The following is a 26,148-nucleotide window of genomic DNA, read 5'->3' on the forward strand; positions in this document are numbered from 1 at the left end:
ATGTCATGGCCACTAGTGGCAATATCCTCTAATGACGATAGTGACGTGACGCAACCCGGACACAATGACACTGCGCAGTGGTGGGCTCAATTTGGATATGTTAAATCATGTAAATCAGTGGATCTGTCAATGATCGCTCCGTATATGTTAATGCCATTTGTGACTTATTGAATGTGATTCTGTCTTGATCAAACGATTAGCACGCGACATTTGAGAACAATATTAGAATAAATAGTTTCAGGTACAAAGCTATAATGTCATCATCATCATTATCCCAGCCTATATACGTCCCACTGCTGGGCACAGGTCTCCTCTCAGAACAAGAGGGCTTGGGCCATAGTTCCGACGCGGGCCCAGTGCGGATTGGGAACTTCACAAGCACCATTGAATTGCTTCGCAGGTTTGTATAGGTTTCTTCACGATGTTTTCCTTCACCTCAAAGCTCGTGGTAAATTTCAAATGTAATTTCGCACATGAATTTCAAAAAACTCAGAGGTGCAAGCCGGGGTTTGAACCCACGACCCTCTGCTTGAGAGGCGATAGGTCAACCACTACGCCACCACGGCTTCCAGCTATAATGTACAATTATTTATATATTCGATATTATAAATCATCGGTATACAATTAACTTTAACGTGAAATTCGTTAAAACAGAATGGTTGCAGGGTTGTGTACACAGATCCATTTACCTAACCTCCTGCGCTATAATATATTCTACATATATTGTGTATAACTAGCTTATATAGCTGTATAACTATTGTGCGTTCGCAAATGTTTGTTTATAATCATTATCAGCATCATCTCCGGCCTACATATGCCCCAGTGCTGGGCACAAGCCGTCTCTCAAGATGAGTGGACTTGGGCTGCAGTTGGCAAGCGGTACCACAATTCACACATACCATAGTATTGATTCGCACAAACTTCATTTCACATATGAATACAAAAAAACTCAAGAGATGCATGCCTGGGCTCAAACGGCTCTTTTTTTTTTAAATAGTGGGTACCTTTGAACGGTTGCGGCGTGACGTCCTCGGTAACAGAGTAAAAGTCGCTCGCGCTGAGCCGATCGCCGGGATCGCCAGGCGCGGGCACTGGCGAGGTAGCGGGCGCGGGGGAGGTTGCGGGCGGTCGCCGAAGCTGCACGTCTTCATCCGGCGGCGACATTGGCCGCGGCTTCTTGTCGCGGCGCGGAGACTCCGGGTGCGCGGGCGCCGAGCGTCGCGCGGGCGCAGAGTACATGCGCGCGTAGTCGTTAGGACGCGGCATTATGCACGTGAAGCCCTCGCGACGGAGAAATTCGTCGGGACGCGTGCCGTTCGACTGTGGAAGGTTGCATGTTTTTACTGACTGAGTTTAGATTCATAGAAAATCTAGACTTGCTAACCCAGGGTTAAGATTGTCAAATTGTATGGAAACTGTCATTCCTCACCCAGAGGAAGAGGACAAGACGACCTTGGGTTTAACGATTACATTTTTTTAACATAGACCGTAGGTACAAATGGCTCTAAAGCGCGTAAACAAAACAGTACATACAATCACAGCTATACTCATATGTTTACTATGTGCGTGAAAGGGCTGAAGGGGGTGACGTTCATGAAAAAGTGATAAATACGTGACAGCTCTCGCGTATGATGACATTTAAATACAGACAATTGAATATGCACAAAATTAATTACACAGATCGGGACACAGAACGTGGCAGTCACATTAGTTTTTACAGGCTCTGACCCAACGACCACGTGTGTGCACTAATACTCCCTCCACGTGAACGCAAGAACGTACTATTGATCCAGAGAATAAAAACATGTAAACGTCTCCCAAACTCCTCGATTACACGGTAAACTGTGAACCCTAAATAATAGTTATTTTAAGATTTTAATATACTACTTAGTTAAAAACACGAAAAAGGTTTTGGAATGCCATATTATTATGATAATGTTGATAAGATAGATTGTAATCAAAATTCTATGTTATGAGGTAATCTACCTACAATAATACGAATCGAGTAAAGATAACTTCCTATTCGATAAACGGAACAACAAACACATCGTAATACGGATTTGCCTGCGTCAATGTAAATAATCTGTTCCTTCCGGAAATCAATTTAAGTGACGAATTGAATTTCTCGTTTTGGGATTAAGTATCTTTGTCTGACGACAGTTAAGTTTGCGCCTGATGCGTGACGGACCAAAATACCTTCTTGAGTCATCATTGCTAGTTCACATAACATAAAATGACTCCAAATCTTTCATAGCAACATTTTATATCAAACGGCTGGCTATAGGTATTTAAAGGGGTTCACTTGTGTGCTAGTTAAATTATCTACTCGAACCATTCCGTCAAATAGATATTGGCTCTTATGTAGGAGTCGGATCGGAACAGCGACAGCAGTGACGGTGTTTGCTTACGAACAACGAAAGGCACGTAGATGATCTAACTGCCCGCGGATGATTCGTCATATTAGATAAATTAGAAATAGAATAATCGACTGTTTCACGGTACTGATTGGCACTAGCGACAAAACAAAAGTTTAGAATTTTTTTTAAAATGGTTTTGCGTTTCTTTATTCGTATTCCCATTTGCGTCTTTGTCCCTCATATTAAATGTAGTGCATAATCTTTGCACTCGCCAGTGAAACATGAATAGTCGAACCGAAAAGAGTAGAGTATAAGCAGGTAGGTATACAGATGCTCTATGCGCACATACATACAGTAGATATTATTATATGCTTATAAAGGGTGGCCAATTAAAATATGCCAGTGCCTGATACACATGCTCGTAGGTAACACAGTACAAATCAAAAGCCAAATTATCATTCTTTCCTGCTTCCATTTAAAATTTGTATAGGGACCTACTGATATATCGCGTGACATATTGACCAAATTGAAAATGAGTTCTCATTATCACTTAAGACTGTTAGGTATGATATTTACCTATTGCCACTTTTGGGACTTTAAAATACAAAACACTCGTTCTGGGTCAAGTAGTAATTATGGGTAGTTCTACAAGCATATCCATCGCCATCAGTCCCCTGTTGCATATACATATAAATAATGAGCCACACCGAATGGAGTCTTTTTGTGAAACGCTTGCGGTACCATTTTAATTTATTATACTTAGAGCCTGTTTCACCACTTGTTGACTAACTTTAAGTGTCAGATAAAAGTAATGCCACCTTTGTTTATTTGGCCATAACAAACAGAGACGGCATCACTGATATCCGTCACTTAAAGTTAGTCGACAAGTGGTGAAACAGGCCTTTAATCTCATGCACTGTCGCCCATTTTTTCTATACATATGCGACAGGGACCTGATGAGTGTTGAAACCCTTATGAGAGAAAAGTGGGAAAGGTATATTTACCGGAAAGCTTCCCCCGAGGTAGACGTCATGTTTCGGGGTCGCCAGCATGCCGGGAAGGCCCTCCAGCCGGCGCTCCGTGCTCGGCGTGAGAACGGTCTCGCCGCTCGCGCCGCCCTCGGCTTCACTTCTGTTACCGCCGTTCTGGAAATGTTATAAAAGTCAAGCCACGATCGTAGTACACTCGTAGCTCAGAGAACATTACTTGAGCCCTTCACCATACAATTTGATGGATTTTGGCTAAAAATTGTAAGGAAATGACTGGTGTTACAGAGCTCAAGCTTTGTCTGAAATATACAGCTGACATTAATGAATGATTGATTATATAGACGTTACGAAACTTGTTCACCCATTTCCAGGCTCTGCAAATTTAGATGTGCTACCACAAAATAAATCGTAGTTTTATATTGTATACCAATGAGGGATTAATTTATAATCGAATAATATTTTTAACGAATTCAAATGATTTTATACCATATTGCATATTCAGTAAGGTCGAATACTAGTGTACACTTTATGGGGTTGCTATATGCACCAGCACCATGCCTGGAATAGGGTTAATCAACGCTTTGTATAGGTATATTTGAAATGTTTTCGCTATGGTGAAACTCTGTATTCAGCTAATTTGAAGAATCAAAACAACTCGGACGATCAAGCGAAGTCAGCCTACGACAAGCAAGGCTCTAAGAGTTCATAACCAGATGAGAGTGGGCGGGGTTTATGGATTGTTGAAATGAACAAAATAAAATTTTCTATGACGCAACGAGGGAAAAACATATTTAAAAAATATTAATGCTTTGCCTTTTGGATGTAATCGATCATGCAAATGTTAATACTTAGATTGTATTTCCCCAGACCGAAACAACTTTTAAAAGAAACAACTTGATTTTAGTTTTATTCAACAGTCACACTCTTAAAGGCCATAATTATTGTCAAACGCGCGGACTCTCGCCATTGAACTATTCTTTCTGTCGTCAACCTATACCGTGTGACAGGAAGAAGTGATTAAAACGATAGATTCAGAGTGCGTTAGACAATAAGGCCTCAAATTGTCACGCGAACTCCGCAAAAACGCTCCGTACAAAATGGTGGCAAATGGCGACGTCATCGACTTTCATGTGCTGCCAACATCTCTGTTCTCTATGAATTATTATGATTCTTTCTTCTATTATTATTGTTCAATACGTCAAAGCATTTTCATTGTGAATCATGAAAGATAATTAAATGATGACTACTTTTCATATACAATCCGGGAAAATACCGCTTATTTATATAATATCTGATATAAAATCTTGCACTAGTAATACTTATACTATACAGATACATAGGAAAGTTTTTAAACAGAGACAAGATATTGTAATTATTATGAATTATAATAGAGTCCAATGATATCACAGCTTACTTTGTTTAGTCTAACCGTGTTACCTTCCTGATCCTAAGCGAATCCAACTAACAAAAACATGAAACCCTCTAAAGTGCTCTATGTATCAGCACCATCACCTTTAATCATTGATTCCACTTATGATTAGCCGAAAGAGTGATGAGATACTCGATTTAATCTGCTTTTTTGAGATATAGGCAGATTGCGTCATCAAGCTATGTCGTGCTAGTAGTACCGCTTTTACTATATACTAGCAGGTAGTACCTATACTATACTAACTAGTAGGTGTTCAGAATATGTAAACACTAGTCCATTGTTATAGGCACGTTTAGATTTGATTGTTCGTGATAGTACTCTTAGTATTTAGATTACCTTGGGGATGAAAAGTGGAAGTTTGCGGCCGTATGACCGTAGCCTCGCATTGTAAACACGAAGTCCCGACGTCGGCCCACTTTCTGCTCCCCGCTCGGCCTCATTTCCCGCCTCCTCCCGCCCATTGCGGCTTTGACCCTCTGTTGACAAAAAAACATCTTCAAGTAAAACAATTGAAAAGATAGTACCTAACTCGAAGGCAGAAAATTGCTCTATAAGCTTTTGCAAAGGTGCGTAACGATTAACGGATCAAGAAATTTATTATTACCGTATTGTCTGTTCTATATGGGATGTGATTTAGTTTTGCGTTAAATCGTATTAAAAAATCCAGAAAAATAATTGGAATCAAGATCAGTGGTCTGAAGTATACTTAGATTATAATGTTGCTGTGATATCGGTGATTTGATTACCACTTAATCTAAATAGTCACGCTATGAGATAAATATAATAATTAGGTAGTTGCCTTATTTCATAAAACGTAAGTTTTCGGATAGTGTTCGGTTGCATCAAGAGGCTACATTTCGGGGCTAATAAAATCAATAAGTACTTTTTTTTTCATTCTAATTTCAAAGTACATATGTGTTCTCAAATCTCACTAATATTATAAATGCGAAAGTTTGTATGTCTGTTTGTTTGTTACTTCATCACGTCCAAACCACTGAGCCGAGTCAGATGAAACTCGGTATACATATAGTTTAGGTCCCGGAGTAGGACATAGGATAGTTTCTATTCCGGAAAATAACATAGTTCCCGCGGGATAGCGATAAACGAATTTTGCGCAGACCAAGAAATTATATGTTAAGCAAAATGACCTTCAAAAAAAAAGTTTTTAGTAAAAATCACAAAAAGTATGTTGGTTTTTCTGATCAGGAAAGAAGAAGCCTGGCATGAGAATATTAAGGGTAATATTTTTCTGATACACACTACGCTCCATCTCTCTCGATTGGAGCGGCGAGCTTGATGAATTTGCCATAAACTTAATAAGTATGTGACTACGAGATGTGATGAGCACATTGTTTATGTGCGCGGGAATTAAATAATGATACGAACGCAAGGTCCGACACTGTAGGTAGGTAGGTACCTACCTGAGAGAAACCCCGTGTTGACATTGCATTGAGACGTTTGTGTGAAATGATAAGATAAGGAATATTTACACAGTTATCATTATCAAGTTGAATGAGAACATAGCGGTATCAACGACTTCCAAAGCAAATGCACAGACGGGCTGAGAGCATGAATGGTTCAATGTAGTTAAAATATTACGATATGGATATTGCTCATAACGAAATTCATGTAAGCCATGGCTGGTAAAGATCAATAGTTTCGGTCCATCTCCTCTAGTATCGTCATATACATTTCTGGAGGATAATCACAAGCAAAATCTTATAGTAGGTATACATCTGAAATTGCATGCCAGACTTGTAAAAAAAAAACAAAAGAAATTCCGACTTCATTAAATAAAAACAAAGCAATCCGAAGTCAATTAAAACGCAGCAATGGGTGAATGATGTAGACGTAGTGGGATAAATGTATCTAAAATCGAAAGAAGAAAAAGCAATAGCGCATTTGTGTACAGCGTCAAGCGTACACGCACCGGAGCCATCGGCGCCGGCGGTTAGCGGGGTGAACCTGTCGCAGAAGGAACGGAACGCGCGGCGCAGGCGGGCGGCCATGCCTTCGGCCCGCGGAGACTGCTTGGACCCTTTAACAAACACCAGCCCTTACGAATCGACACCACGCCACAACCATTCTTACTATCCTGATTGACCAGTTTTTACGAAATAGGCCCCTACTTGTACTCTGCATTATTAGACTACACACAAATACAAATTCTAAGTCAATCCGAACACTGAAATGAATGTACTAACATTAAATAAAAGGGAAGTTAAATTTTAACTTTTACTGCTACTATTTCAACTAAATTATTCGACTTTGCAAATAAGATTATTTTTAACATATTTAGCTTTAACATATTTAGCAACATATACTAAACAATAAAAAGTAGTGAAGGTAACGTTATGCGTGAGTCCACAAACTATGTAACTCAACTCAACATCACTGACTACTTAATACCAAATTCTTTCAAATTTATAAACTTAAATGCTCAAAGTATACCTAAAATAATAAGCTTGAATTTCCTATAAGAAAAATCAAGGTCTAATTTAAAATTAAGACAATCAAGATAGTAATGAAGTTCTTAATGAAAGTCTACGGATGCATACAAATACCAAACCAACACTATGTTATTCAACATCGCGAGCGTGAGAACACCGCTTTGGAGAATGTTAACAGACCCAGGAAGCTTGAACGGACTTAACCTAAGATTTAGATGTTGTACAAATAGTTACTAACAGTATATGTTTTCATTACTTATTGTGCTAATATTTTACCAGGTAACGTATGTACTGTGTTACCATGAAACTAATCAGAGCGGCCAACATTTCATTATTAATGCGCTCTAGAGTACATAACATAAAAAGATACTTGTTGGGCATATTTCATGCTGCATTAATATTTGAAAGAGTATCTGCTATAAACAAAGCTTTATGTATAAGTATGTATTAAGAGAACGTATTTTTTATCGCGTCAATAACAAGAAATTGCCATATGATACCGGTGAGACGTCCCATAGCTTGAATGACGTTAGTAACGCTAATTCATCGTAATCTAAGCCACCCACGACGTGTAGTGAAATGAGATATTCTTACTGAATGCTTGAGTAGACAAGGAGGGCGCAATTATGGTCAGCTGAAAGCTCCGAGAGAAAACCGACGCTTAGCAGATGATTCATGGTAATACATAATGAATATTTTGAGAACGTTATTTTAGCTGCTCAGAGCATAACTCCAAAAGTAGCGGTGTTCTCACTAACGCCAAATGCATCGCCCCAAGGCCCATGCACGGCTTTTATCATATCGCATACTAAGTATTTCGAGTCTAAACGAACAGCGCAGTTAGGTGCAAGGTGGCGCTTTTGAAGCGCCGTGTTCGGCCTTAAATGATAAACCAAATCAAATCTTATCACAAGTTAATAGAACATGTATTCTAATTAATCAAGATAAAAAAACTCGGTAGTATACCTTGCTGTATTTGAAACCGTTAATAAGACAAGACGAGTTATCACAATTACCGATAGGTTGCTGTTTTTGTTAATCGGGTGGCACTGACCTGCTCCCGCAGCAAGTTCGGCAACGGCAACGCAGAATGCCTCAAAATCAACGGCGTCGGTAGTGGGCGGCAAGTATCTCTCAGCGACCTCGCGGGGGACTCTGGTGGCTTCTTGCAGCGCCTGGATCGCCTTGAGCCGGGAGAGCCGGGCATCGCGGCCGCCGGCGGCGTCGTAATACCGCTTCAGGCGCAGGATGGTGTGCCCTAACATGTGCCGCGGGTGAGTCAGGTTGCGGCCGCGCAGCACTTCTCCGGCGCAGTCCAGCGCTGAGGAGATGTCATGGAATGCGGGTAATCCTCTCCGCTCAACGGCTTCTTTCAACGTCGCCCTGGCCCGCGATAGCTCTATATACTCTCTGTAAATAAGTTTGCATGGTTAATTCCGTAAGTTTTTTTTCGCATCCTAGTCGTTCGCTTGGCTGGCATAAAATAAGTTTAACATAAATTCGCGTCGTCCATTCGCTATAGATCTAGTCACACGGTCGCACAGCATTTGGTAATGGTAACTCACTGGTCGGTTATGGTCTCCTGGCCGATGGCCTGCTGGCGCGAGTACGGGCGCATGACGAGCAGCAGCAGCTTGGGCGTAGCGGCCAGGAGAGCGGCTTCCACGCTGGCCGCGACAGCACGTGTCTCGCTATCCAAAACAAACAGGAGCGCTCGGGCTACATTCTTCGCTTGGAACTCTGCCTCCATCAGCTCCGTCGACCAATCGTCCACTTGCTGGGGACAAAAACAGTAAGCTTTTGCGGTTCTACATGTACCTAAATATTAGGGCTGTACAGACGGAAAGCATTCCAACTGCAACGTAACTGCTAAATGCCGACTGTACCTATTACACTTTTCTGGCTGCGATTGAAACGTATGGGCAGTAGGCCGTTGCAGTTACGTCAGTTTGTACAGGTACTTTTACTAGTTTGTTTGTTGTAGTGAATCAAATAATGTTTACTAGATCAAATAATGAATAGGAAACTTTTAACTTGAGATAAGGATACGGTAAATGTTTCGCCTATTTACCCGGAAAACAGATGAGTCAAAGATATTTTGTAAGAACGTCATATTATCTTTTGTCTAAATTATGCGTAGTAAGTATTCTTATTTTCTAAATCGGCAAGTAGTCAAATACTTTTCAAAACTTATGTAGATTAAATAGATATTTGTGAACACCTATTTTCGTATTGCGCGTGTTATATAAACTTTACTTTTCAAAATCTGTTTTTAATTTTGTAGACGATTCCTTTTGAAAGGCGTACGACAGTACGGATTTTAAGCTAATTTTACGGCGTTCAAAACGAGTCTATTCGATGGTATTCCATGTTACTTTATTTACAATGTAACAACCTTTCCGCGCATGTTAGAGAAAATCATATTTCCATCGAGTTTAGAATAGTAATAACATATTATTATATCCTTCAAGGTGAACAACTGCGTTAAAATTGAAGTAGATTCCTAATAGGGGTTCTAGCTTATTTGGGTATGGTGTGGTGCCGAAATGCGTAGTTCTATTTTTTCTTAATTAATAATGAGAATCAAGCGACTCATAGTAGGTAACTGTAGCTGATCAATCTTTTTACGACATAAAATAAAATACTTTATAGAAAATGCATGAAAAATACATACTACGCGTTTTACTATATTGAAAAAACATACATACGCTCTAAAACATAACCCTCCTTCGGGCGGTCGGGTAAAAATCATTAAAATACTTGTATTTTGAAGTGATACAGATGGTTATGTATGATTTAATTAAGGTACGTAGCGTACGTGCAAGTAAAACGTTACACCATTTAGAGACCAAAGTTAAACCAAGTTCAGTTATCATTTATAAAATTAAATTAGCTTATAAAGAGAGCTTGTCATCGGGGGCGTTTGTCAGAAAATTTGTGCAATAGTCAATAAGTAGGTACATACAATTGTATCATTACATTATACTGGTATATAGTCCCAGAAAGTAAGCATCCAGTCTTAACTTAGTAAGTGATAAGTGAAACAAACGTGATTAAGTTTATAATGTTTTTATCACATTCCAATGAAAACTATTACCCAATTGTCAAGATAAAAGGCTTTATTAGTAGTTGCGTTATGAAGGAAACGTAGTAGATAGAACAGGTCAACACAAATCTAATCTGAATTCGAGCGTAGGCACCTTAGGCACATACATGTATTTGTTGAACAATTTTTAATATACTCTTTATCTCTCTCGCTTCAGTAATCTTGGTACAAAACATTTGGATACTTTCTAAGTACATACCCACCTAGGCTAACATTGCGATGATGGTTGGTCAATTCAAATTATTAGCGTTACAAATTATCAACTTATGCTGTCCACTGATTAATTCTAAAAACATTTTTTTTTATCTTCCTACGGTTATGCTAATTAAATAGTTTTAATCAATCCCACGCTGATTTCCAGTTAACATTAAATTATGTCGTCTAAAACGCAAAAAACAGTTAAATAATTTAGTGCCAGAATTGGCATTGTTCATATTTTACCAATGTACCCTGATTCGAAAACCATTTCGAGGGATAGGGTTCTAGAACAATTGTGTCCGATTCTGATCCAAAAATACTTAAGGGTTACGAATATATAGGCAGAAATATATTTGACCTTAGTTTGGCCTTCGTATTTTTATTAACCCGAAAGTAAATCCATAAGTATCTAGGTTGATAAATATATGGTATCTGTCACGCAGGGCCCGTATTACGAAGTGCAAAATGAACTTCGATTTTCGAATATCGTAGTACCCCCGCAGGTCGCAGGCAGATATTGATGTCAGTCAGTTGTCACATTAGCCAAAGAGTAGGTATTGACATAAAAAACAGAATGTACTCTAGCACTTTTCTGCCTAATGAGTAATTAATTGAAAAGAAAAATTCATAAAAACATCATCATCATCATCATCCCAGCCTATATACGTCCCACTGCTGGGCACAGGCCTCCTCTCAGGACAAGAGGGCTTGGGCCATAGTTCCCACGTGGGCCCAGTGCGGATTGGGAACTTCGCACGCACCATTGAATCGCTTCGCAGGTTTGTTCAGGTTTCCTCACGATGTTTTCCTTCACCGCAAAGCTCGTGGTAAATTTCAAATGTACATTAAAACATAATATTATGTAAATGAAAGAGATGTCATTATGATTATGAACCTGAAGAGAATAAGTCCATACTCGCGCTTATTACAATATAACTACCGACGTAGAAAGATCGTTCAGTTCGTTGAAATAGATGTTTAAAGAAAGAGGCCGTAGCTTAACTGTTCCAAATATACATGAGTTAAAATAAAATTTTATCATAGTTTGTATACAATTCGCAGAGAGGTACCATCAGCTAAATAAGTGGTCTATCAATTTTTAAACAAGTTCCTATCAAATGAATATGTCGCTAAAGTCGAACTTTCAAGTTGACAAACGTCTCTTGGCATTATTGTTTTATGACATGCAAGCGATTATCAACTTTAGGGTGGTAGACCATATATTTGGCTGATGGTACCTAGTTATTCAATAGGCATAATATGATTCTTTTCAGACTAACATATCTGTTTATCTGTGCTCTTTCTCGAATCAATATCCGATTAAATGTGACACGGACAGTTAGACAGTTAGCATCTATTGACATTGACAACTAGCTCGTTTTTTTTTAAATACTATTTTACATGGCCTTTCACTTGGTTTCAGCCGCCATGTGTAATTTACGAGACGTGTCTGTTATTTTCAAAGATTATTTAAATTTAGCTATGCCATTTTATGCCAAGGTATTCAAAGTAGTATATTCAAATTATCTATATTTTAAGAAAATAAGATGAAAAAGAGTCGTAAAAAAAGTAATCAATGCCAATTAAGGTTGAGCAAGAAATCTCACGATTAGGGCTACCCGAGGTTTTCATCGATTATTGACAAGTTTTAAATTGTATCTCCTACTTTTGCACTACAGATAGAATTATAAGTCAAACGGCTATCGGTTCTTCAATCTTTTATCTCCATTTTTGTCTACCGGATTTTGAAAAAAAAATGAATACTTCATTTTGTATGATTTTTTTTAAACATTATCTGAAAAAAAAAAAAAAAAAAAAAACACTTATTTCGTATATCTCTATTGACTTGAAAGATCTAACATATACGAAATCTACATATTTGGGTTCCGTCTTTGACGTTTCTAAAAACTGGTTGAGGGTTTTCATTTGAAACTAATTAACACAAAAGTTATGGTCAGAAAACCAGTTCTTTGGCCTAAAATTGTTCCACTTTGATGCCAAATATGTCGAAAACAATGAATTTTGAAGTAAATATGGGATACTTCATTGCGTAAAGCCGTTGTTGTTAATATAAGAAGCTACAAAAATCATTACAAAACTCAGAAATTCAGATCGAAGGTCATTGGGGCATGGGATCCCCTTAATCGCGTATATTTTACCAATTAGCCTACCTATTACGATCACGATCTTTAATTTGTGATCCATTTCATAAAAAAATCCTTTGAATCGTGATATAAGATGACAGATATTCTATCTTGAGTGGGTCCCAAATTAAAGATCGTGACCTTACGTTGCATATCAAACAGAAAACTATTTCTGGAACAGAACTATCTGGGACCACGAATAATTTAGTGGATCTCTGTAGATTATTATTATATCATTGACATTCATTTTGACCTCTTATTCCGTCAAAATATCACTGTTGATGACATTGTTGGTAAAATGGATTAAAAAGGAAGGGTGGACTGGTCAGCGATCAACAATCTGTTTTGTTACATTGTTGTGTGAACTGCTCAATCAACGAAGAGTAATTGCAAATAATGCGCCCATGCTTTAATAGAAACACCATAACATCCTTAAGTTTTATTCAAATCGTGTGTTATAAGTATATTGTAGAGCCACACGTAATGGATGGAATACATTAATAAAAGTAATAATTGTTAGCGTTTGTGTAACTTACAGGATTGAAATAGGAGATGCCCATCTTCTTCAGCTTAGGTATCGCGATCTCCGTCCGCCAAGTGGTGGGGTTGCAAGACCCTCCGAGGAACACCTCGCACGTGGGCGACGACGCCTCGCTGCCTGCGCAACATCACACCTCAATAACCAGATCACCTTTATAAAGAATATCATTATAGAATAATTAATTAAAAAAAAATGCTCAATAGCTACTTCTGAACTGACACAAAAATTCAATGAAATAATTAATTACGTGCTACTCATTTCCTATGCTTCATTGAATAAATAATGAACACAGTTACTTATGAATGAATGTAACAAACAGATGAGCTGACCCTATTTTCTAGAGATGGGTTTGCGGCACGCAAAAGAAGTACAGTTAATTGTTAACAATTGTACTGCGGTCGAACACGCAATGGCGTGTGAGCTAGAACCGCAGTTAGCTGCAAATGAGAAATACCTCGACACTGAACACTAAACGAACTCACTACAATTTGATGTAGAGCCAGCAATCAACCATCATCGATCGATCACCAATCGAACCGTGCTATATTTTACTTTGATAACGTTATTATTGACTGGGGCAAGGTTAGATCGAGCTGCGGGAGAGCAAGAGGTTCCATTTATAGTAAGTAGCGAGTGTAGTTCATGATTTAGAAAGCACCGCGGTCAGGTCAGGTGAGCGGCGTAGTTCGACGGTTCGTTCAACCTGCCCACTCATCGTTCATGATTGATGAGCATCGACTGCGTGGGTGCAACTTGTCGGTGGATCCTCGTACAAACACACGCCTACTTTCAAATGGATGAGTCGATAAGAACTTATAAAGTGCTCTCGAGATACGATGCCAGCTTTCTTAAGTTCCAAATTAGGCCACGAACAGCTCCAAGATAGTAATTGTGACGAGAGATATTGTGTTGTTGCCAGTATAGATCTGAGAAGATTAAAATAGAATAGACACTTATGGCACAGACCACGTGTGGAATGAGATTTGTACTGTCATTAGAATCTCGAGTATAATACAACTCCTTAATATAAAAGAATCCAAAACAATATTTAAAATATGTATATTAAGTTATGTATGAGTATGATGAATTGATGAGAAAAAACGACATTTATTTAAATATCGACTTCAAAGCCACCTGATGCTTGTGCGAGACGACGTGCGACACTTTGCTCATGCACAAACAAACACAAAGAAATGTCTAACTATCGTAATACAGGACGCAAACACAAACAACGTACAAAGTAAACAAATATTAAGCGCAAAAATTCTAATAATCTTGTCCATTCATGATTTTACTACGAGACACAAAACTTTGCCAAACAACACCAAATTTCATTTCAAGACCCTACCAAAGCCAAAATGAAAACAAAAAAACTGACTGCACTGAACATTTTCGCCCTGCGTTGATCCGAATATAAAGTCCATGAACTGACACAGGTTCACCGCGAACTATTAAATAATACAACACAAACATCTGCCAAAGTGCCTCACTTTGCAGTATAGGTATTAGAGACGGGAGACACTTCGTAGGCGTATGAGAAAACTATGTTTTGTTTATTTTTGAAACGAAGGAGAGGTTTATTTACGCACGGACCGCGATAGTGTACTGGTTGTCGTGGAGCACTGCAAGTTTTCATTTATAATGTGAATATGTAGAAAAAAATGAGACGCACAAGGCACGATCATGGTGGTCGGCGGCATGGCTGCGGCTAGCGGCGTGCTGGGCTCGCGCCGGTGCACGCTCTCCACCGGACGGTCGGCGAACAACTGACTGAACTGGCGTTCACGGCATTTCTACTCGCAACTGCTAGCCAATTCCGCATTATAAAGTATTCCGTTATTTCTAAAGCACCACAAAGACAATCATTATATTGATTGAATATAAGCTCATCTGTAGAAACAGTTATTTTATCGGATTCGTCCGTGAACAAAACTAGTGTGTCACGCACCCAATCCTTGATGATATATAATTAAAAATTAATTAAAAATAGAGTGACTTCAGTACACATTGAACGCTATTATTGTTCAATACATAGCTTCATTTGATATTTCAAATAATAGTAAGTACCTACCTATTTAATTTTAAAAACCAAGTATTTTTTTAGTAAATAATTTTAACTGACTTTTGCGCCCAAAAGCAGGATCAGGGAGTATTCATTAATTACGTAAGGGGTTTTTAGTAGGGAAAGGAGGGTTTAAAAAGATCGATAGAATCTTGTAATTGTGTTTTGCAAGCGGCTATAGATGATATATATCATCTACATTTCTATTTTTAATTTATATTTTTTTCAATTATAAAGTAACACACACTGAAAAAAAAAGGGTAGCTGAACTAGTTTGGCTACTTGACGTTTACCCATAATTTACTAATTAGGAAACAAGATTATGCTAATATTCCAAAGACATCACCTAACTTTTATCTACTAGTAGGCCTTAGTTTTGTGACTCAAGTTATGTTACAAGCAACAATTTTTTTTGTTACTGTTTGCAAATCTTTATTTTCAGTGCATCCTCTGCTAACGATAGCATTTTTAAGAAAACTAGATGATATCTTACGTAAGAAACCCCTTTCTTACATAAAATTTATCCTCATAAATACGAGAAATCTTTTTTGTCCACACATGAGGCCGGCCGGGTCAAAAATGTCCAAAAAACCGTCCTTACGTGATTAATGAATAACCCTTTCGTTTTCACCGTAATTTATATAGGTATGGCCAGTTTCATGATCCCTGATATAGCAAAAATGGCTTGGTGGGACGATTTTGATAAATTAAATATCGTTTGATTCGTCTTCACAGCACCGCATTTCAAACAGCGACTACAAAAGATTTTCCATACATAAAGCAATGTTTCCACCAATAATGTGCGAGGATATATTGCGAGGGATGTGTTTTTTTATTAACCAACAGGAACGCTTAATTTGCTCCAACAGCACATCTCTAGTGGAAAAAGCTGAGCGGAGCGAGGCGAGGTAAATGAAGCGTTTCTATTGGTTAATGAAAAAATATTCATCGCAACACATCCTCGAACATCTCTGGTGAAAACGCTGCTTAACAGAACTTTTTTAGGGTTCCGTAGCCAAAATGGGAAAACCGGACCCTTATAGTTTCGCCATGTCTGTCTGTCTGTCTGTCCGTCCGTCCGCGGCTTTGTTCAGGGACTATCAATGCTAGAAAGCTGTAATTTTGCACGGATATATATGTAAACTATGCCGACCAAATGGTACAATATATAAAAAAAATTTTTTTAGGGTACTTTCCACACACGTAAAGTGGGGGGTGTTTTTTTTTCTCATCCAACCCTTATAGTGTGGGGTATCGTTGGATAGGTCTTTTAAAATCATCAGGGGTTTGCTAAGACGAAATTCAGGATGATAGTAAGTATATCAAACTTTCAAGGAAAACTATAACGACAAAGTTTGCTTGAGAATTATTAGTAGTTTTACTCTTAAATAGCTGCCTAAGGTATAAAATATACCTAAACTTGAAAGATTCCGTATAAAATATGAAATCCTTAGAAAAATATTACTTAATTTTTTCGTAATTGCTACGGAACCCTATTTTTTCGTTTTATATAGTAGGTAGTCCCTTGAACAAATACAGTGACAGAGCATACGACACAGTTTCACGTTGATTTGCGTATACTTCCGGGTGATAAGGAAGCTTGCGCGCGTTGTTGTCACGGTGTTTCTAGTGCAGTGTAAACGGTAATGAATGGTTTGTTTTGCGATCTTCGACGTCCAAAAACGTGGGCGATTGCGACTCTGAGCGCGGCGCATCGCGACGCGACACTTCCGTAGTCCGATTATAGCCTGCGCGGAAGAACCTAGAGGCCGCGCTCTGCCTGGTGTTTACTCTGACTATAACAATGTTTACATCTTTTATCTACCTAATCGAAAATGGCGAAAATGCTATTTTCTAAGTTGCAAATTGTAATTAAGTGGTCATAGAGACTCCATATCGGTTATTTTTTAACGGCTTAGTGACATTTATTTAATATTTTAAATATTTGGGGTTTTAATTATTTTGTATTTCTCTCTTTGGTATTTCTAGTTTCCAATGACAAGCAAGACTTTTTTTTAATGTACATTTAATTTAATTGAACACAATAGTAACTACCTGTACCTATTATTACGTATTACTCAGATGCTATGGGAGATTGACGCAAATCGGACGCATCATCATAGTTGCGAGTGCAAAATCCATCTGAACGTGGAGCGATTGCATAAGTAGGATAAAACAATAAAACAGATACGTAATCAGCGATGATCATACACCCTTAGAATGTATTGTTGTTATGATCGGAGTATTTCGCCATCTCCGCATTGATAGCGTTCAGATCGGTGTACCTACTTGATCGATCCAAGGACACACCGAGTCTCTCTATGGGACGCGTACAGAATAGCAAGAGCTAGCAATAACAAGGCGATTGCAATAACGAGACTGTCTCACGCTTACGTACAATGCTTGCGCTCTAAACGGATGGACAAGAAAGTTTGACTACGTTAGGTAAGTTAGGTACCAGGTATTTGCTTTATCAGCTACAGAAAGAAAATATACGTGAGCCAGTTAAAATTAGCCCATCATTGCAGTCTGATGAAACACATTGACCTATTTGCTATTCAATAGATGGACTCAGGCGTAGAATCCCTAAACTGAAGGGAGGGCGATTGGGTCGGGTTGTTTGTGCGTACTATCGGCACGGTGTAACCGATAGCCGTGGACGACAGACGCAACGTGGGCCGCAGTGAACTCGCCGGCCACACGCCGAGGCCACGCCGCTGGGACTGGGACTGCCGGGTATTTCGGGATTGGTACCGTGCGGAAAGTTTGCTCACTACATTTGTTTGATCGCGACTGTCTCCGATTGACCTTCCGCAACACACTTTATGGAAACTTCACATCCTCACAAGCCGAAGACTAATAACATTATTTACTGAGGAAGTCTATTTACGATCGAGCATGAACTCACTCCGTCGATTCTGTGTTCAGCTGTAAAATGTTTATGACCAATTTGCGAACTTGAATTACCGACTTGTGATTGTTTGAAAGGAAGGAAGTTCAATTTACTACAGCAATGTAAAAATAACTTAACATGTACACAGTGAGAAACATTCTCCAACTTACAAACGGCTTAATATTCTGCGTTTATTTATTATTATTACGTTTAATTGGCAGCACAAATAATAAATTTTAAATAATGTAAAATTCTCTAGGAATCTAATATTTGACTAGTGAGCCAAATATTATCCGGAACCTTAAGCCAAGAAATTATTATAACACGATAGATTAGTGTCTGTTTAACTATTGCTTACCGTTGCTGGGTCGGCATAATGTTTCCTTGTTTCTGAAATCCTTTTCTACGTTGTTCCATATCGGTGACTCCAGTTTGTTTGGACTCCTGCGAATGAAAACTGAAATTAGAAACAAAACACTAACTGGTTATTGCGAAATTAATTATTTCCTTTTAGAGCAATACGTCATTACATTAGGTCAGTCAATTAATTGAGTCACTCGTTACACTGTTTGAAAAAAGTGAGTGTATCTAATCTAACCTAGTATACTGTGTGGTTGTAAGTGTTGTCAGATAAAATGTAGTATTTTGTGAAGAAATTCATGATGTCATGACTTTTTATGTGTATTATATTAAAATATTACACGTTTCATGTAGCATTTTAGACAATTTTAAACATGTATTGCATTGCATGTAATTCGCTTTTACCAGAAACGATTAGCCGGCGCGGGTGAGCACAAGGTGACAAAATTGCATTTGTCTTGTGCCGGTGCAAGACAACATATCTCAGCGTGTGACACTCATAGGTCAACGCACGCGATGATATTAGGGTGGCCATGCGACATGGCCATTGCACTCATCAGGATTTTAAAGGTCAATCCCGAAAGGTGTAGTAATTTGTATATAATTAAAACAAAGTTAAAAGCAGGTTTATGAATACTAATAGTTCTAATCGAGTCACTCTAAAAGATGTGTTTTTGTTCATGTGGATATTCCACTATATCATCAAGTTTAAGTTTTTGGCAAAACTGGTAATAGTATGGCATTGCCTATTTGTTGGTATTATAATATTAATATTAACACCATCTCTTATTAAGACAAAATCTATACAACCCACGAAGGTGATACTACTGTTTTCTATATCAGTCGTAAACCAAATCAAAATCTATATGAACTTCAAAACATGTAGCCGGAAATAAAGATTCTTGCGAAGTTGTGAGTCATCGTCAAGTCCTACCATGAATATTACTCGACCGAAATTAAAACAGGAAAGTACCGTTAGTAAAGCAGTACTTATCGATGATTTATTTACTTGATATCAGAATCATGCCATAGAGATTATTGTTATTACAAAATAGTTTTTGTATTATTTACTTTAATCTGATGCTATATTTAAGGACCATTTCCTTAGAGTTCTATGAAAAATTTAATTCTCTACAGAAAACATACACTTTGAAATTTGATCAACAATTAAGTAAACTCCAATTCATTAGAATCTGACAATCCTGTAGACACTTCCAGCCTACTAATATAAACACCGGACTGCCTAAGGCTTTGTGATGTGACTATTATTCTTTTTTGATTCCTTTTAGATGATAATTGCAACAACAGGGACATATATAATCAAGTGTGCCCACGATAGGGCGTCTTAAATATGTAGAAAATTGACAGATTCTATTGAATTGTACTTTACTTCGTTCGTCATTGTTCATTCATTATCTGCAAACGCTACCATTGTTAATTGCCATTTCTACACTTGGACAAAATTAACGTTTAAGTTAATTCCTAGTTTAATTACGGCTTTGCAGTACTACATTGAGATAAACCGTCCCGAAGCATGAATGAGGCAAAAAAAAAAAACAAAAAAAAGAGATTACGTTTCGATGACGTTTCGATGTGTGTGTGTGTGTGTGTGTGTGTGTGTGTGTGTGTGTGTGCGTGCGTGCGTGCGTGCGTGCGTGCGTGCGTGCGTGCGTGCGTGCGTGCGTGCGTGCGTGCGTGTGTGTGTGTGTGTGTGTGTGTCAATCCCATACAAAAATCATTTTTTGTATGGGATCCCCCCTCAAAAATTTATTTTATTTTAATTTAATCATTTATTTTTAAATTAATTATACAACCAAAGATTCTGTGAATATTTCAAGCATCTACCTGTTGTGTTGCCCTTATTCATATCAAGCAAAAAAACGGCAAAACAATCACGTTTGTTGTAAGGGACACCCCCTTAAATATTTATTTTATTCTGTTTTTAGTATTTGTATTATTATAGCGCCCACAGCATATTCTGTGAAAATTTGAAGTGTATACTATTACGACTCAAGAGATAGAGCCCTGTGACAGACGGACAGACAGACAGAGAGACAGACAGACAGCGGAGTCTCAGTAATAGGGTTCCGTTGGCACCCTTTGAGTACGGAACCCTAAAAAGTACAACTTTGGACTGCACATCAATATAAAACCAGTAATACACATAAATAAAATTGAATGCCAAAATGAATTGATAAGTTTGGTAACCCTAGTCAAAGTCAACCGCGTGGTTCAAGATCGAGTCGTTTTAACGTCAAAGGACAACGGGGGCACAATTTATGTAGGACTTCATTGCATTCTTTTTTTTTTTATTCGACTGGATGGCAAACGAGCAAGTGGGTCTCCTGATGGTAAGAGATCACCACCGCCCATAAACATCTGCAACACCAGGGGTATTTTGTATACAGTCTTATTCTTATTAAATAAAAGCAAGTTAAATAAAAGCTTGTAAAAAATGCCAACAATAACGTACCATAAGCCAAATAATAATATGTGATAGACCCTAAAGTTGATTATTGTTTGCATGTCATAAAACAAAAATGTCCATAAGACACGTTAACTTAAAAGTTCGACTTTTACACATTTTACAAATATATGAAATACATTTTACAAATATATGAAATATATGAAGACTGTTCTGTAAAAATTGATACTCTTTATTTGGCCGACCGTACAAGAGGTTTCTTAATTGAAATTTAAGGAGATACTTACGGCTTTAATTTTATATTACTCAGCGTATTGGCTAGACAAAACATTATATTTACACCGACCGATTGCATTCAAACAATATGGGAAAATGGTCGCAAACCTCGTCTCGAACGATTATTTAGAAAGTAACTTTGGCATTTGCGGCATTTGTCTAAGAGTTGGACATTGATTTAGGAACAACAACCGACTGAAACTGTTCAGCAGCGGCACCCTGTTGCTTGTTACTGGTATAATATGGTGTAGTGTAGAAAGCGACATTTTCGCGACAGTGACACAGCGTAACAATCTCATTGCACTAGTTACCATGCATAGAATAGAATGGAGCGAAAAAATTCGAGTTCGGGTTGACTAGAATGGAACCGACGAGATGAAATCGATATAAGACTGCTTCTATGGAGATCCGGCTTTACAGTTACATTGTGGGTTGTATTATCTATACACAGTAAGTATAAACGTACCTAGTACAAAGTCCTTCGGCCGTCTAACCGTTTATATGTATGTTTTTGTGTACCTATGTATGTATGCTTAGATTTAGCTTTTAAAGTACGCAACGCAAACTAATGCAGTTTTCATCAATAGATAGAGTGATTCCAGGGGAAGGTTTATATGTATATACAACGTGTGACTTCCATAAGAACATATTAAGGCATGAAAGCATAAGCCCTATTGAACTCTCCTAGTAATCGTAATTGTTATATTTTAAGATAAAACGGTTCTCAATAGTTGAAGCTATTATTAAATTAAAATAAATGTTCTTATGGATGTCACACGTTGTGTAAAGCTAGCTAAGGTGCCACAGCACCGAGCGGGTGTAGTTATGGGGAATTGGAGGTGAAAAATGTTAAATTACCGCCTTTGATTATCGACTGTTCGTTCTTATTTTTTCGAATGATGCCAAGTTGGGAAGTTTCGCTAGTAATACATTAAAAAAAATTTACTCACTGTCTGACTTGCCGCGAGAGCCGACGCAGCTCTGCGGCGAACACGCAGGCTTCGCCGAACGTGAGTATGAGAGTTTTGCGCCGCGCACATTTGCTCGCGCAAACCAACATCTCGAATACTAGAACAAGAGATATTCATTAAAATAAAGTAAGAAATATAACACAGGGAAATATTTTTAAAGCTGTACATAATACACCGATTACTGGATATATGATTCTTTAAAGGCATACCCAGTTACATTGCTCAAAAGTGAATTTATTTATTTATTCTGCCTATTCAATTACATAGTGTAAGGCTAGTGTAAGGTGAGACTGTAAATTTATAAGCAATGACAATAACTTACAATCACGCAACATATATTTAAAACCAGAATAATGAATTATAAGGTAGATTTGAGACTATACAGGGATAACGTGGAGGCGGTTGATCAAATATTTACCGAGCGAATATGTATACGATGTTGCAGTGTAATATCTCGGGGCAATTGCTATAATTCAATTAGTTTTAACACGATATAAAATACTACAACTGGACATGGACGAGACGGACGGCTGGTATTTATTAAAAGGCTCTGCTTTATGGCTTTGAAGCGGTCTTCCGGTTTATGCCGTCGCGTCTGTGTAGTTCATGAGCCAAATCACGACGGCCGGTCGTGACCTCAGTCGGTTATTGGTATTGGTCATCAGCTCCAGTGAGCAATTGGTGAGATCATTGTAGCAACACCTGTCGCATTATACTTTACTATTATTTGTAGTAGGAAATATAGTTATGTTTAAAAATAATGAAACGTGTGTTCAGTCAGATAAGTAAATAGATGTGTTGTTGACGTTCTGCTTTTCTTAAGCATGTACATACATGTATGTATTTATTAAGATAAGTAAACAAAGCGACATAAAAGTTCTAGATTGTTTCCAATTCGCTACTTATTTTACGGGTAATTAAGCCTTGTTCGGTGTTTGCAAATCAGAACAACGCCTTTTCCCAGAGATGAGACGCTAAGCGCTCTTGTTGTGAAATGAGCTATATGTCGAGTTTTCCCCAATTGACTATAGCATGCGGTTCTTCGAGAAAGAAGTGAAGGTACATTTTTTTAAAGGGTCAGCAACGCGCATTCTAAAATCCGAGTTAAAAGCGACCATAAGCTACGGTAACCGCTTACCATCAGGCGGACCACAAGCTGCAACCGATTATTAAGAATATTCATAAGGTCTATATATTTTTCACCACCACCGTGTTGGGGAGGAACCCTAATTTTTTTTACCACTGTCAGCGTGGTTCACTGCTCTAAGGTCCCTGTTACACATGCCCGTTAGTAGCACGAGAGCATGCTTTTTAGTGGCATGCTCTCTCATAGCAGGCCCTTCTATTAGAGAGCATGCTAGTTGATGCGGGGGAGAAGGGGGAAAGGTAATAAGCAAGTGTGAATCTTAATGCATGCTAGTATTGGTAGTGGCAGGAGAGTTGTAAGCAAAAAAAAAATATTACTATAAGTGAATTTGTTATAAATAAATTAAATTACTGCCGTTGAATTTGTGAAAAGCCGCAACGGCCACAGGGTTGCACCTCTAGGCCGTGGATTTTGAGATTTTTGGCCTGAAAGCCATAGAATACGGTAATTGCCGTGGCAACACTGACATTGAACTGACAGGAGCATGCTATCAAAAGGCATGTGTAACGGAGTGTTAGTTTTGAGCATCTTATTTAGGAGCATACTCAAAACTAGCCTGCTTATTGCTAGCAAATGAAACAGTCCATGAGCATGCTTAATTGCTTATAAGCGCATGTTTAGTAACGAGCATGTGTAACAGTTGCTTAAGAGTCTCTAAGCTAAGCCGCGAAACAGTTTCGTAGTCTTACAAAGAACCCTTATAGTTTTACCATTTCTGTCCGGCCACAGTATATATATAAAGCTTTAGCTTATATATATACTAATACTATTATTTTTAGCGAAAAATGCCACATAATCGAGGTTTGAAGTATAGTGTCACTGTATAAATATATTTGCGCGGTGACTGTACCTAACGGTATTTATGACTTCGACTGTACTTTTTAGAATTCAATGTAAATAGTTCTGAATTACAGAACTACTGTGCATACTTAATAAATATCTATTTATTGCAAACAATTGCGACCCAATAAATACCGAATTCGCATTTATATAGATAAGATCGGATAAATTTAAACGAGTATAGGTCAAATGCGCCGGTACTAATAAATGCACAATAACATGAGCATCATGATGTATGTTAAGAGCTATTAACAGTGAACCGTGAATTGATGGCTTCGCCGTGAGATTCATGGGCAATAAACATAATAATAGAGGCGTGTCTCAATTACTGCACAAGACCGTAAATTGTTTTATATGATATGACACAGTCGCTCAGCAATTTATACTTTAGAGATAGGATCACCTCCGCAGGCACTCTTACAGTGCCGCTCGTGCGAATTATACGGGGATTCGCCGTTTAAAATTAATGTTACAACGGCGCGACAACGACGTATTGCTAAAAGTATTCTACGACAGAAAAATAAGTAGGTATCGCAGTACGAAACTCATAAAATTGACACACAATCCTAAAGCCATTTCTTTCTTCGTGAACCATAAAACCAGTTCGAACTATAATGAAGAGGAAGACTGTACTAATCTAAATATGGTAGTTTATACAGATAATATTTTATTCCATGCGTGTAAAATTTGAATTACTCATATTTTGTGACGTGTTTGCTAACTAATGTTGAAATAGATACCCACTATCATTACTAAGAATCTAACTGAGTAGGTGGGTGTGTTATTAGAGTCATTAAGTTGCACGGTTAATGGGTAGATCGCAGATAAACTAAACTCGATGTAATAAGGAATTATCTATGTCTGTGCATTACAATAGGAACGGTTGCAATGTATCACACCATTCGCTAAATACCGGATAGCGGTATGCGGAACCCGCATGTATAATTTTTTAACGTCGTATAAACTATCATGTTGATTCACTCAACTAGAAGATACGATGACGACGACGTCGAATTATCGCTCTATCGATCTGTACGCTTAGTGTATTTTCCCGTTCACAAAATACGTCTCGCTCGCGTTCGCGTTAAAAACACAATTTTAATGGAAACACGAACAGCGCCTCTAGCGGAAAATTTGCACAACAACTTTTGTGAGTGTAGGTTTGCTACGTAAACTATTTCGTCCGCATATCGTAACTAAAACGGGTGACGACGCCGCACCGTGGACATGTGGCGGCTACGTATCGACGATCGAACGCTCGATTTACGTCTTCGAATAGTAAACGAATGTTTTGTGAAAACGCTACACTAGAGGCACTGTTGCGTTAAGAGTGAAGCCCAGATCGGTGTATGTAGATATATCAACAATTTCAATGGGAAGAGTGCCACCTTCGTCTTCAACCTTTTCAGTAATAAAAGTATGTCTGTAAGATAATATACATTATAGTAAACGTTTCTGGCAGAAAGTAGCTAAATAGGACGATCACCATATGTATATCTAAAATCATCTGGTGGCTGCCTCCGAGCTCTCGATATATACCCGCCCATCGGCATACACACAATCTTTCTTAAATCATGCCGTATACCTATTACGCCAATTTGTCCTAGTTTAACACTAGATATATATATCAAGCACTTGGCTTTGGACCGTGCAATATTTTACCTCCTAGAAAAGGTGTTGTTAGCAAAAATAAATATTATATTATTTTTCACCTCACAAAAATTATGTATGAAATTACTTATCTCAAATTTCAAATTTTAAAATATCAAAGGCATGTAATGTGACAATAATTGTAGGGATTGTCATATTAAATGGTAAAGCACATAATTTAATAGACTATGTTTCCTTTCTGATTTACTGTATAGAACGTTCTCACAGTAAGTGTTATATATACTTTGCTTGTCAGGCAATGTTATGCCACTATGTTTTCTGTGAAAATGTTCCAAGGAGGGTCACACAT

General features: G+C 38.1%; 1 protein-coding gene across 9 annotated transcripts in view; it reads right to left on the minus strand.

The window, feature by feature from the left end:
• Positions 1 to 26,148, minus strand: part of raw (NDT-like domain-containing protein raw) — a 100,743-nt gene that overhangs the window by 5,275 nt on the left and 69,320 nt on the right. For 8 of the 9 annotated variants that reach the window (XM_074086963.1, XM_074086971.1, XM_074086936.1 and 5 more), the window contains 9 exons: positions 22,181 to 22,298; positions 18,528 to 18,613; positions 13,210 to 13,331; positions 8,791 to 9,002; positions 8,280 to 8,635; positions 6,706 to 6,813; positions 5,112 to 5,251; positions 3,362 to 3,502; positions 1,005 to 1,320 (listed from right to left, as the gene is read on the minus strand). In XM_074086963.1, the coding sequence (XP_073943064.1) occupies positions 1,005 to 1,320; positions 3,362 to 3,502; positions 5,112 to 5,251; positions 6,706 to 6,813; positions 8,280 to 8,635; positions 8,791 to 9,002; positions 13,210 to 13,331; positions 18,528 to 18,613; positions 22,181 to 22,298 (1,599 nt within the window). The remainder of the gene's footprint in view (positions 1 to 1,004; positions 1,321 to 3,361; positions 3,503 to 5,111; positions 5,252 to 6,705; positions 6,814 to 8,279; positions 8,636 to 8,790; positions 9,003 to 13,209; positions 13,332 to 18,527; positions 18,614 to 22,180; positions 22,299 to 26,148) is intronic. The other variant, XM_074086945.1, reaches the window with a different exon arrangement.

Source organism: Choristoneura fumiferana, chromosome Z (assembly GCF_025370935.1).
Source record: "Choristoneura fumiferana chromosome Z, NRCan_CFum_1, whole genome shotgun sequence".
Lineage (NCBI taxonomy): Eukaryota > Metazoa > Arthropoda > Insecta > Lepidoptera > Tortricidae > Choristoneura > Choristoneura fumiferana.